This window comes from Morone saxatilis, unplaced genomic scaffold (assembly GCF_004916995.1).
Source record: "Morone saxatilis isolate NCDOM2014 unplaced genomic scaffold, NCSU_SB_2.0 Contig23, whole genome shotgun sequence".
NCBI lineage: Eukaryota > Metazoa > Chordata > Actinopteri > Moronidae > Morone > Morone saxatilis.
The window spans coordinates 20,370,528-20,381,929 of NW_023339796.1; the positions used below are offsets into that span (position 1 = coordinate 20,370,528).

The window sequence follows — 11,402 nt, forward strand, 5'->3', positions numbered from 1 at the left end:
CTGAGGATGGATATTAACAAACACACAACAAATTGTTATTTTTTACAGTGCAACATTAAGGATGTTATAATCAACCAGAGCCTGACTGATATATTGGAGCGCTAATGCAATCAGCTTATTGGCTTATGGTTGATGGTTGATAATGCCGTAAAGAGTGCCTAAGTTGTCATGTCTTGCACTGAATTGAAATAAAACATAGGCTAACATTCTATAACCCTGGTTCTCTGAATGATGATGGGAAGGTCATTAGTTTTGTAGGTAAGTGGTCATAAAGCAAGCAGAAATGTTGACCTGGTGATGGCGCTAGATAAAAGGTCAAGAGATAAAAGTTTACAATATATGATTTAGGAACCATGAATATCAGACCCAAATTTCAAAGTAATCCATCTAATAGTTAGATAGCTCTATTAAAACGAAAAATCTCAACCTCATGATAGCGGTAGAGGAAAAGCTGGGGGACCCCTAAAGTCAGTAGGATTCATTCTGTGGAAAACATGTTGAGATACTCCACTGAATGAAAACTGTAAATAAATAGTCTAGAGCAAAATGATGGACTACATTAGGTGGCTTAATACAATTATATTCTGTAGTTTACCATTGAATTCTGATTGGAAGGAACACAGACATTTATATTCTGTACAAAAAACTTTTTATTAAAATCCTATGAAAGTGTTATACAAAACATCAATTGTTCATCAAAAGAAATGTGTAACATTGTGCACATTGCTGTTCTCTCACCATTTAATGCTGTTAGTGTTTATGAAAAAAAAAAACTACATTCCTATAGACCCCACACGTGGTTAGATGTACAATTAAATTAACGTTTTACCGTTTAACATAAAACATCTGTTTAACTGACTACTGGTGACACAGATTACAATGCATCATTTATGTCCAAACATAGTAATTAATGCTGAATTAGCCTTTATTTTGAAATTAGGTCTATGTCTTACATGTGATTCAGGTTGAACATGTGTGCATTAATAGGGCTACCTAGCATTTACACAATAATGGCAGCCTGTAAAACTATGCGGAGGTCAACTGACAGAGTGCACATGTATCAAGAACACCATCCCTTCATATTCTCTGTTATAAGAGCTCCTTTTTATGTGTGTAGTAAGTGTGTGATTGAACAAGAGAGAAAGAGTGCTGAATGTGAGGAAAAGAGAGCAGTGAAGTTGTCCATCTAGCAGTAAATGTACAGTTTAGTTATAAACTGATGATCAGCTGCGCCTACATGGGGTACTATCGAAGTACTATATGCAGTGGAAAGTAGAGGTACCACAAGCGAGTAGAGTTGAGCCGTACGATGCAGTGTGAACACATACAGTGTTGAAGGCATTGGGTCTCATGCAAAAACATTTTCGTATTCTTATCTTGTGTGTCTCACTTTTTTTCGACAGTAAGACAATGCATTGTCAGGCATTGTGACAGAGGATGTTCCCCTGGACAGGGACCTCCATACACCTTAAAGTGAAGAGAACTCTAACCCGAAGCCGATTCAAATTCATGATGATATTGTTAAGCTATACGACACATTTAAAACTATATTATAATTCCAACTGTACAGGCAAACCGGATGATGTCCACATAATTAGTTATTATTATTAAGTGTAATTTAAATACCAAACTCGTATTCCTTATAGTTATGCAGTATACTGTACAGTGCTTTAGTGAAAAACGTGTGTTTGGATGACAGCAGACAAATTGGACATGACTCCTACGAGTGGTCCAGAAAATTTAGAATAAGAGAAAATTTAGAATAAGAGAAAATTAGTGATTGGTGCAAGTTCTCTAAAATCTGTTGTACAAGCTACATAAGACAAATCTGTTTATATGAGTGGTTCTAGCATGAGGCCCATTGTTTATTTTAGGGCTGGGAACGTTGATACTTTTATGGCACAGACCTGAATTGCTTTGTTACTAACGAGTAATACAAACAACAACAAAAAATGCTTTGTCATTCGGTACCAAATCTGGATATGAACGAAGTAAGACTCATCAGCATCAGTGCGCCAATGAGCTACGCTGCACGTTTGTACCAAGATCTGATAATGCTAGTGATTGGCTGTCTAACTTTACACAGGAAACGGTTATCAGTTATCCAGGTTGAGTGAAAACAGTTTCTCCAGCTACTCCTAGGTCTTTGAACAGCTTCCTCCTTTCAAGTGAGTAATTGCATTGTAATGTATAATAAAATTGGTATAGAAAAAACTTTCAGAAACTATATCGTACATTTTTTTGAAAGATACCCAGCCCTAGTCTCTTAGTTACTTTATTGTAATCTTTAAAACTTTTTCCAGAAGCTTTGTTTTATCATCTTTTGAACATCTTTTGTGTTATTAGTACCATATTGTATAAACAGCAGCCTGACCTCACCACACTTAGTGATGTAAACTGGCCTGGAAGGTACCGCTGGTGGTCTACAGGTGGGTGCTGTACAGGCCCACCGACAGACTGTCAGCTTCACTGTCACAGGTGGGACTGTCTGTGTTCGTGGCCTGGTACTGGCCGGTTTGCTCCTCGGAGCCAGACTGCTCTTTGTTCCTTGTCAGGTACTGGCTGCAGGAGCAGAAGATGTGGTAGAAAGAGGAGGAGAGGCCAGCGATATCTGTGGAGATGTAGGGAAGAACCTCTGGAGACGCCTGGTTATAGTAACTGATCTGGAAAAAGATACAAGTAATGAAAGTGTGTTAGGATTATATGTACAAATGCACATTTAATCAGCTAAAACCGGTATTTGTCTTACCAGTGACATGTTGTTTTTGGTCTCCAGTATGGTAAATCCAGCACACAGAACCTCTCCTCGGTTATATCCTTCAGTGGGAGGGTGAGTGGGCAGGGACACCGAACGCAGGGCGATGACGTATGGATCTCTAGGGAGGAAAAGAACAAGTACTGACAGTAAATACAGCAGGACAGAGCTGTGTGACCTTTGAACTGGCACTGAGAACATACAACCCGTCACTCTACTGACCCGCTGCCACACGGCTTCCTCTTGGAGGCCAACAAGATAAAGTCCTGGAGAATTCCCTCATCCGGACTGGCTGAAGTAGTGGAACCTACTCCACGGTGATGCACTGATGGAGTCACCACACGATACAGGAAGTCATCATCGTCCACTCGGTGAATCAGCTCGCATTTCCTGATTTAGGAAAGCACACAGAGAGATACCGCTGCTGAGGATGTTGATACAAATGCAGCTTATTTGAAATAAAGTGAAGGGATGTTGACTTCATTGTTGAAGATTGATACTACTCTCATCCCAAAAACACATTTAAAAGTGAAATTGAAAAATGGAACTTAAAAGTAACGTTAACTTCATTAATCCAATCAGTTTTTAAAAGCAGTAAAAATCATTATAAGACATTTTAAGGTCTAAAATCAGAGTATTGAATTTTAGACTTTAAGACCCTGAAAAGAGCATGGTTTTACAAGGGGTTTCGTCCCAGACTATTTCTTCTGTCTGACTGCTGAACATACCTCAACCCAGACAAAAAGCATGTATGGATTACTTTTCAGTGTCACCTGTGTTTCTATTTGGCCACACTCTTATAGCTGCCTGCCAGAAATCCAGACTAAAGTCCATGATTTGTTTAATTTAGTTCAGACTAAATTAAACAAAAATGCTATTTGGGCTCAGTACATAGTGAACTTTGTGTTGGATACAATGTTCATCCCTTCTGCACCGATTACGAACTTAAACCAAACCGTACTATCTGGATTCTTCACATCCAGATGAAGGTCTTTGTGATATGTAATATGTTTAAGTTTTGCAAACAAAAAGCATTTTAAGTTGTTGAAGTGTTTTACAGAGGGGTACCAAAAGATCATTTCATCAGGATGGCAAACTCTGTCCGCTCCACTTTTTTTACGGGTCTTTATTCCAACTCTTATCACTACAAATACATGTATCTGTATGTGTTTATGTGAATGTGACACATAAACCATTCAAACCTTGAATCCTAAAATATGTGTTTACATTTCATCTAGCCACCACAAAATATATAACACTAATCGTAGCTGCATGCAACAATACTAGTGAAAAGTTAATTAAGCAGAGATTTTTACAGGACAGGCCTCCTACAGCTCAGCTTAACTCAAATCTATCTATATCATGTGGTTGTGCATGTGTCCTTCTTTACGTGTGTTGTGTTTGGCGGCAAACATTTAAGGACTGTCAATCTGCAAAATCGGTCGTACAATATACCCTGACCTTTATACGTGCAGTGAGGATACAGTTTGCTGAACGTTTACACAGTGTGAGCGTGAGTGTGTGTGTGAAGACATTACTGATAATGTGTGTCCCAGCTCGGCCTGTTGCCCAGCTCAGCCAGCAGACAAAAGGCTCTGTGAGCAGGAACATCCACCTCTGATTCCACCCTGAAACTCAACATGGACTTCTGCTCCAGGGTGTAAAGACGAACCTGGGAACAAAGAGTCAATTGGAACATCCAGCTCTTCACAGGGGAATATAAAAAACACTTCTATGCAAAACCCTTTCAAGGAGAGGACAGCAGGTACCTTGTCCTTCTCAGAACTGAGGCGCCAGTTGTTTCTAGCAGCCAACATCTTTAGAGCTGAAACATTGTTATAGCTCAGATACACCTGGAAACACACACACACACAAAGCATACATGTTAGCAAGCAAACACATAAGCATGCACATCAATGGAGCAGAAGACACAATAATTGAGAGCAGTAATATGTCGCTTTCCTCTCTTCAGAACAACCACGCCACTTTTGGCGCCTGCTGGCATCATGCCTAAAAGCTGCTGCGTGGCATTTTGCAGATCAAACATTAAAAAACGATTTTCTTTACTTCCCAAAAGAGCGAAGACCAGTAAAAGAAGAGATCTGTTAACTGAGGGACCTGGACAGTCAGTTTGTGTCCATCTGTGGCAAACCTTCACAGGTTAGTTAATGACATTATTGAGTAAATGACGTGTGTGCAGATTGTATCTGTAGATTGAAGAGTCTCAGTGATGGTGTAAATAAAGATTTAACTGCGAAAAATATGATCCTACCATAAAACAGCTGTTTTGGAATGTATTTTGGTTTGACAGTGTGGAGCATAGGGTATTTTAACCAGTTTAACTGAGTTGACCAACCTTCTAAAAGTCTTAACACCAACAATAGTGAAAGATGTCAAAAACTTTGATGGAGGCAGATTTTCTATTTATTTATTTATGGTATTAAAATGGCAAAGACCTCGGAATTTACATTTACCGCCAGTCAAATTACAGGGAATAGTTCACACATCACAGTAAAGACATTGTCTGTTTTTATAGTGCAGAGCAAATATTCTGAGTCTGATAAAACATATGGAAACTGAACCATAACATTCCCTAGAAAAGCAAAGAGCAATTTCTCACTTAGATAATGATTTCAATAAACGTGCCTTCCAGCTACATTGTTTCACAGGGGCCAATGTTAATGTTTGTTTTGACTAAGTGGGTGAGAAAACTACTTGCCCAAAGTCTTTGTCTTTGTCTTTACTTGCCGCCATTTTCTCGCGAGTGCCCGATCAGTACTGCACTTGTGCAGCTCTCAATAGACGGGACCGGGCAATCGGACAGTTCTTACTGTTGAGACCTGCTGTACTTTAACTGATCAACATCAATCTCAGCAAAAGCAAGCATGTTACATCAACTAAAACACTATCACATGCTTTGTAAATAATAGTAATATAAAGCATACGTGAATTGCACTGAAGAAAAGAATTAGCATGGTCCTTGAATTATGAATCATTAATACTGCTCTCTCAAATATTCCAAAGACCTTTGACCACAGTAGCAATATTAATAGCGATTGGACTGAGGCAATTATTGAATACAGAGCTACAAGTCTCTAGTTATCAGTAGTGTTTTCAATGTTTATCTCAGTGTTGATAAAGTAGGTGTTGATTAAACCGTATCTTGCAGGGTGGTCATAATGTGATGTCATTATTTCAAACAAATCATAGTTCTACAGTTAAACCTAAATAACATATATAATAAGTGTGATTGAGACCTGTTTTAATGAATTCATCCATACATTAATTCTTTTGAATTCAAGAATGAAAGACACTGCAGTGTGGCTGTGCACATTGACAGGTTTTGTCAAGTCCTTACACCATTAAAGCTGCAGTAGGTACATTTTATAAAAATAACTTTTTGTCATGTTTGCTGAAACTTTTCACTTAAAGAAGCCAACTTTTTGTCGCCCTCTGCTTTCTAGTTATTTATTTTACCATAAGTGCATAGCAAATGAAACTTTTCTTTTGAGAGAGCTCGGTGCTTGGTGACATTGTTGACCAACTGGTGCGGTGGAGGTCGGCAAAAAAAAGCTGTTCAGCCATTGAACTTTTAGTTTTTGAATATTCCCCCCTTAAATGTAGTCCGGTACTGTCTCTCTCCATGTGGACCAAAATTAGTTGCCATTAATGTGTTATTCATAGTAGATATAGTTGTCACCAGTCCTGACTGATTCCTGAGCTTTTTCCTCACCTGGTTGGTGGGGTCCCAGGGAACAGACAAAGGGACCTCACTCTGCTTGCGGGAAATGATGTATTTTCTGAAACAACAAAAGAGAGCAATTAGAAGAATTTCTGACCCTGTCAAGTGAACGACATGGCACAATTGCATTAAAACTGAGGGGTTACATGGTAACCCTCGGTCTGATTAAACCTTTTCAAAACATCACTGATTGAATACATGACAATCAATCTATAAACAAAACACACATATCCTATGTAGTGTTTGACCATTAGACCTGCACTGTAGACCAATATTTACATCTTAAATGTATTCCTTTAGCATATTTAGCACTGTGTCATACACACCTCCACACAATACTGGTAGCTGTGTTGCCCAAAATGTTCAATATGTCTTATTTGTAATTCAAATAAACTAGAAAATGTCATACAAACTGTATCACTTCTGGCACACAGAACATGGATCTACAAGTGGAGAATGTGCTCATCACAGGAATGAACAGGTTACCTGTCCAGTCGGATCTTCTTCCTGGCTATGGCTTCTTGAAACCGCCTCTCACCTTCCTGCAAATGAAAGACAGACAGAACTGGCTCAAGTCAAGTCAAGGTGCTATATGTCCTACAGGATACTCCAGTGTTTAGGTTTTGCACTTCCATCAAGTTGTGGAACTCATAAGAGACAGATGAACAAAAGAGTGGTCAGAATGTGTACAGCAGAGGGTGATACAGCCTGACTTTGAATCTCTACTATTGGTTCATCTCCAAGAACACTGGATCCTACATTTCCCACCATGCAACTCAATAGTCCTCAAACTCAACGCCCAGTTTGTAACAGTTTTCAAGCCTGAGGTGAAATCATCCTATCACAGACAAAGGTTTCCTGCTTGGTTTTCTAGTGTTGCAAGATGCTGGTTTGAATGGCCTTCTACTCGGTCCTGTTGGCCTTTCACAGCATACATTTGGTACCATAAAGCCATCAAAGATCAATTTCCCACTGAATGCAACCAGGAACCAAATTCATACAACTCTGTGATAGATATATTCACAACTAAAGCTGCGCGTACGCACAAAGACAGAAATGTGCATAGCACATAGCTTTCCATAAGCGACATATGGCGGCCAAACAGCCTGTCCGGCTGGCTACTTCATTGTCAACTGAGAATTGCAATGCTATCACTAGCCTCCACTACAAAACAATGCGAGCACAATGATAGAGGAACTTGCACACTCAGCTGAGGGGTTATGTTGTGTTGTGTTGTGTTGATAGATCTGGCAGTAAAGGGGTCAATAAATAAATAGAGGTAAGTTCTATTGACTAAATTATAAAAGTTCTGATCAGTCAGGAAAAGGCGTGGTTGTAAATAATAGCTTTTTACAGACTCTGTGGGTTGTTTACCAGTGTGTGCGCTGGTCTGCAGTCTGCCTGAGATGCAAATACTCATTTATACATCTGACCCCTGCTGCATCACAATGTGTAGAGGCCCATAAAGGCTGCAGTATGGGTGGGTTGTGTTTGTTTTTGTTTATAGTACTCTAGTCTTCCAATTCACATGTCACCCTATAAACACAGCACTCATATATGTAGGAGAAGGACACTGTGATAAGAGCTTCTTCAAGGAACACAGGCCGGTTCGTCAAAGGGTTTATGAGTGGTGACATTTTTCCCCCAGCATTCTTTCTGCTTGTTGAGTCAAGTCAAGTTTATAGCTCTGATCTTTGTTCAGCTGAGCCTTCATACCGCTCTGGAAAACAGAGGCTGCATGGGGGCAACTTGAAGTTAATATGACTGCAGTTTATAGCAGTAACAACTGGGAAATGATTGGCCACGTAACTTTTCCATATTCAATCTATTATCAGTGGTTGTAATAGCATTAGTAACAGTTTGTCAGTTTCTGAATGTTACACAACACTGACACCAGCCTCTCCCACTGTAAAGGAGTTTTTTCATACTGTCCAATACTGTTTCATACTTGTTTTTCCCCGCCAAAGTGCCCTGCCTGCGTTTGGCTGGCTATACAAATACTTAGATTAGAAGTTATACTGATTATTATTAGACAAAAAATGTTATCTTAGCATGATGCAGTAGGTCTGCTGCTGAGCTAGAGCTACAGCCAGAGCTCTAATCCAGATAAAAGTGTTAAGGCTGCACTAATAAAAATCAACAATGGATCAAATGACTAGGTATTACAAACCCAGAGACAGTTCCTATTTTAGTCTTTGTTGGAAAGCAACAGTAGAGATGACAGGAAATGAGGGGAAACAGCAATGGGGAACAAAGAACCCCGGCATAATGAACTGTGCTTGATTTAAAAAGATATTAACTGCCTACTAATATTATTATTAGTCTGATGTTCATTTGGTACATTTATAACACCTGAATTCAAAACCAGGAACGGCCCATAATGTGAATATAAATAAAGAACTCTGGAAGACATGCCACCTCACAAGGAGGTGCAATGTTTCTTGTCTCTGTCTGTTTATTTTTGTCAGAGTCAGCTTAAGTCAGTTATATTTCATGCTACCTCTGATCTGGAGCTGTTTGCCAACAAGACAAAAGCTCAGAGTTAATATTTTAAAACTTTTAGAATTAAAAAGTGGATCTATCTTCGCTCATTTCCCAACCTGTCTGCTGCCAACCATGGAGATGCCACCCCGACTTGTATCTGTGTGTGTGCAGCCAGAGCTCTGTAATACTGCTTCATATGTATACAGAAACCAGACAAAAAAGGAGATTGTCTGGAGAAACATAAGCGAGGAGGTTGGACTACCTGGTGAGTGCTGAAGATATGTGCCTGTTACTTGATTCCAGCTATCAGTTTTACTTTGACCTAAGTTAGCATAGCCCTGATTGATCTGAACTCTGTTCAGAAAACAAGCATTTTAAAAGTGGTTTGCTCATCATATTGCAGACTGACCCAACAAAGTATAAATTCAACCTTTTTACAAATTAGCATAATGATGTAGCTATTTCCACAATCTTTTTTATCTTTTTACTGGGATTAAATCACACCAAAATCAAGTAAGCACAAATAAACCTGTGTTCATGTTTAGTGTGAAAATACCAGTGTGATCTTCATCAGCACTTCTAATGCTGATGGCTAACTCACCAAGGGTTCCGGTCGTATCCGCGGCAACGTACATGGCATCCCGTGATTGTCAAGCACTTCAAAGGTCATGAAAGCAGAGTTTATGTGTCGGTTATGTCCCTCCTCCTGGTAGGCCTCTGCACGCACCCCCACCTCAATGCTACAGGAAACACGTCATCAAAAAATTCATTTCATACAGAGCTGTTACTGCGACCTGTTTTCTCCACACACAACACATACGTTTGATCTTATCTGCATCTGTATCTTTATGGCTAATTCTGGACACACTGATACCTGTTTTTGAAGGCGTTGTTGACTATAGCCCTCAGCAGCAGTCGGTCTCCAATCTGAGAAGGTCCTCTGAAGGTGAACATGTCGATAGACCGCAGAGTTGGGTGAGCCTGACACAGACGACTGCATAGAGAAAGAGAATGATTGTGTTTCCTTGTCACACTTGCAAGAATGAGTGTATCTGTGTTAGACAGTTGTAGGCTGATACAGTACTAATGTTTTAGATCTATTTTTGTTTTAGATTTAAGTTTTTTTCCCCACAAAAAACAAGTATTTGGTGTTTCCTTCATATTTAAATAGCCGCTGTTGTTTGTTTTTGCTGTTGAAAACAAGAGTGTGCATGTAAAGGGTGGAGTGCGGATGGTTTCACAGTGTGCTATTAGTAGAGCTGTTTCCCACTAGCACATTTGATTTGGTCAAACATCTGATGCTAAATAAAATGAATAAAAACACACTGAGTAGCTCCAGTCAGGGAAGCCTTTACATCACAACAGGGCAAGCATATTGGTAGACTTCTCTTTATTCACAATTTTTTGGCACATTCGGCTCAGCTTGGGCTGCAAATAATGATTCTTTTCATTATCAATCAAACTAGGGTTATCAACCTAACCCTACTGATGAATCAATTCATCATTCAGGCAATGAAACATCAAAAAATGCCAGTCACAACTTCCCAGATTCAAATGTCTTGTTTTTGTTCAAGCAGCTCAAAACCCAAGAATCCAAGTATCAGTATCCAATGATATGTGACAAAAAGAAGAAAATCTTGGTATCTGTATGTCCACTGTGTGCCAATGAGGTAATTAACATCCTATATCCTAGTGAGTGCACACACATGTATGACTGTGAGTGCGTGTTTATGTATGTGTAACCTCTATAACCCTAGTGGATTCAAATAAAGCTTTTAAAATGTGTGTATGTGTGACTGTACCTGGCAGCAATCATAGCTACATTCACCATCCAGGCCATGATCTGTCCTCCAAATGTATTCACCTGGTATGCAGACATCAGATCAGATCAGAGAGGATGATACAGTCGACTTACCCTTCAGCATAATAATGATACAACACTGATCGAATATAGAGTGCATGAATAGTAGAAGCCTTTCAATTCATTGAAAAACTGATGTTTAGACCCTCAGAGATATATTTATGAATGGATTATTATGCTATGTTGCATGATGGCAACATGACAAAATATTTTACTGAAGTTAATGGGACAAAAACTACCAATATTACATAAAGATTATGACATACAGTACCAAAAATAGTACAAATAATATATATATATATTAGATAATAAATGGACAGACAGGCAGACAGACAGAGACATAAATAAATAACCTGATGGTTAGCATGAGGGGGTAGAACCAGTTCAACACTCTCCACCCTGGTCCTCTCTGCTGGTACCGCATTGCCCACTGTCGAGTTGTCAGCTGACACACAAACATACACACAAAAACGGGATTTGTTATTCTATAAATTTTCACCAATCCCATGAAAAGACCCAAACCTACAATGTGTTTCTCTTCCCTACTCTTCCTGTGGCTG

The 11,402-nt window shown here is 39.3% G+C and overlaps 1 protein-coding gene across 4 annotated transcripts in view; it reads right to left on the reverse strand.

Annotated features, from left to right (window-relative positions):
- Window positions 1-638: 638 nt before the first annotated feature.
- acot11a (acyl-CoA thioesterase 11a) overlaps window positions 639-11,402 on the reverse strand; it is a 16,261-nt gene continuing 5,497 nt past the window's right edge. For 2 of the 4 annotated variants that reach the window (XM_035671276.1, XM_035671277.1), the window contains exons 7-17: window positions 11,196-11,287; window positions 10,784-10,845; window positions 9,856-9,975; window positions 9,583-9,721; window positions 6,984-7,039; window positions 6,489-6,555; window positions 4,525-4,608; window positions 4,294-4,427; window positions 2,978-3,145; window positions 2,750-2,876; window positions 2,424-2,663 (exon numbers count right to left, since the gene is read on the reverse strand). In XM_035671276.1, the coding sequence (XP_035527169.1) occupies window positions 2,424-2,663; window positions 2,750-2,876; window positions 2,978-3,145; window positions 4,294-4,427; window positions 4,525-4,608; window positions 6,489-6,555; window positions 6,984-7,039; window positions 9,583-9,721; window positions 9,856-9,975; window positions 10,784-10,845; window positions 11,196-11,287 (1,289 nt within the window). Of the gene's footprint in view, window positions 2,664-2,749; window positions 2,877-2,977; window positions 3,146-4,293; window positions 4,428-4,524; window positions 4,609-6,488; window positions 6,556-6,983; window positions 7,040-9,582; window positions 9,722-9,855; window positions 9,976-10,783; window positions 10,846-11,195; window positions 11,288-11,402 lie in introns of all 4 variants that reach the window. The other 2 variants (XM_035671278.1, XM_035671279.1) reach the window with 2 other exon arrangements.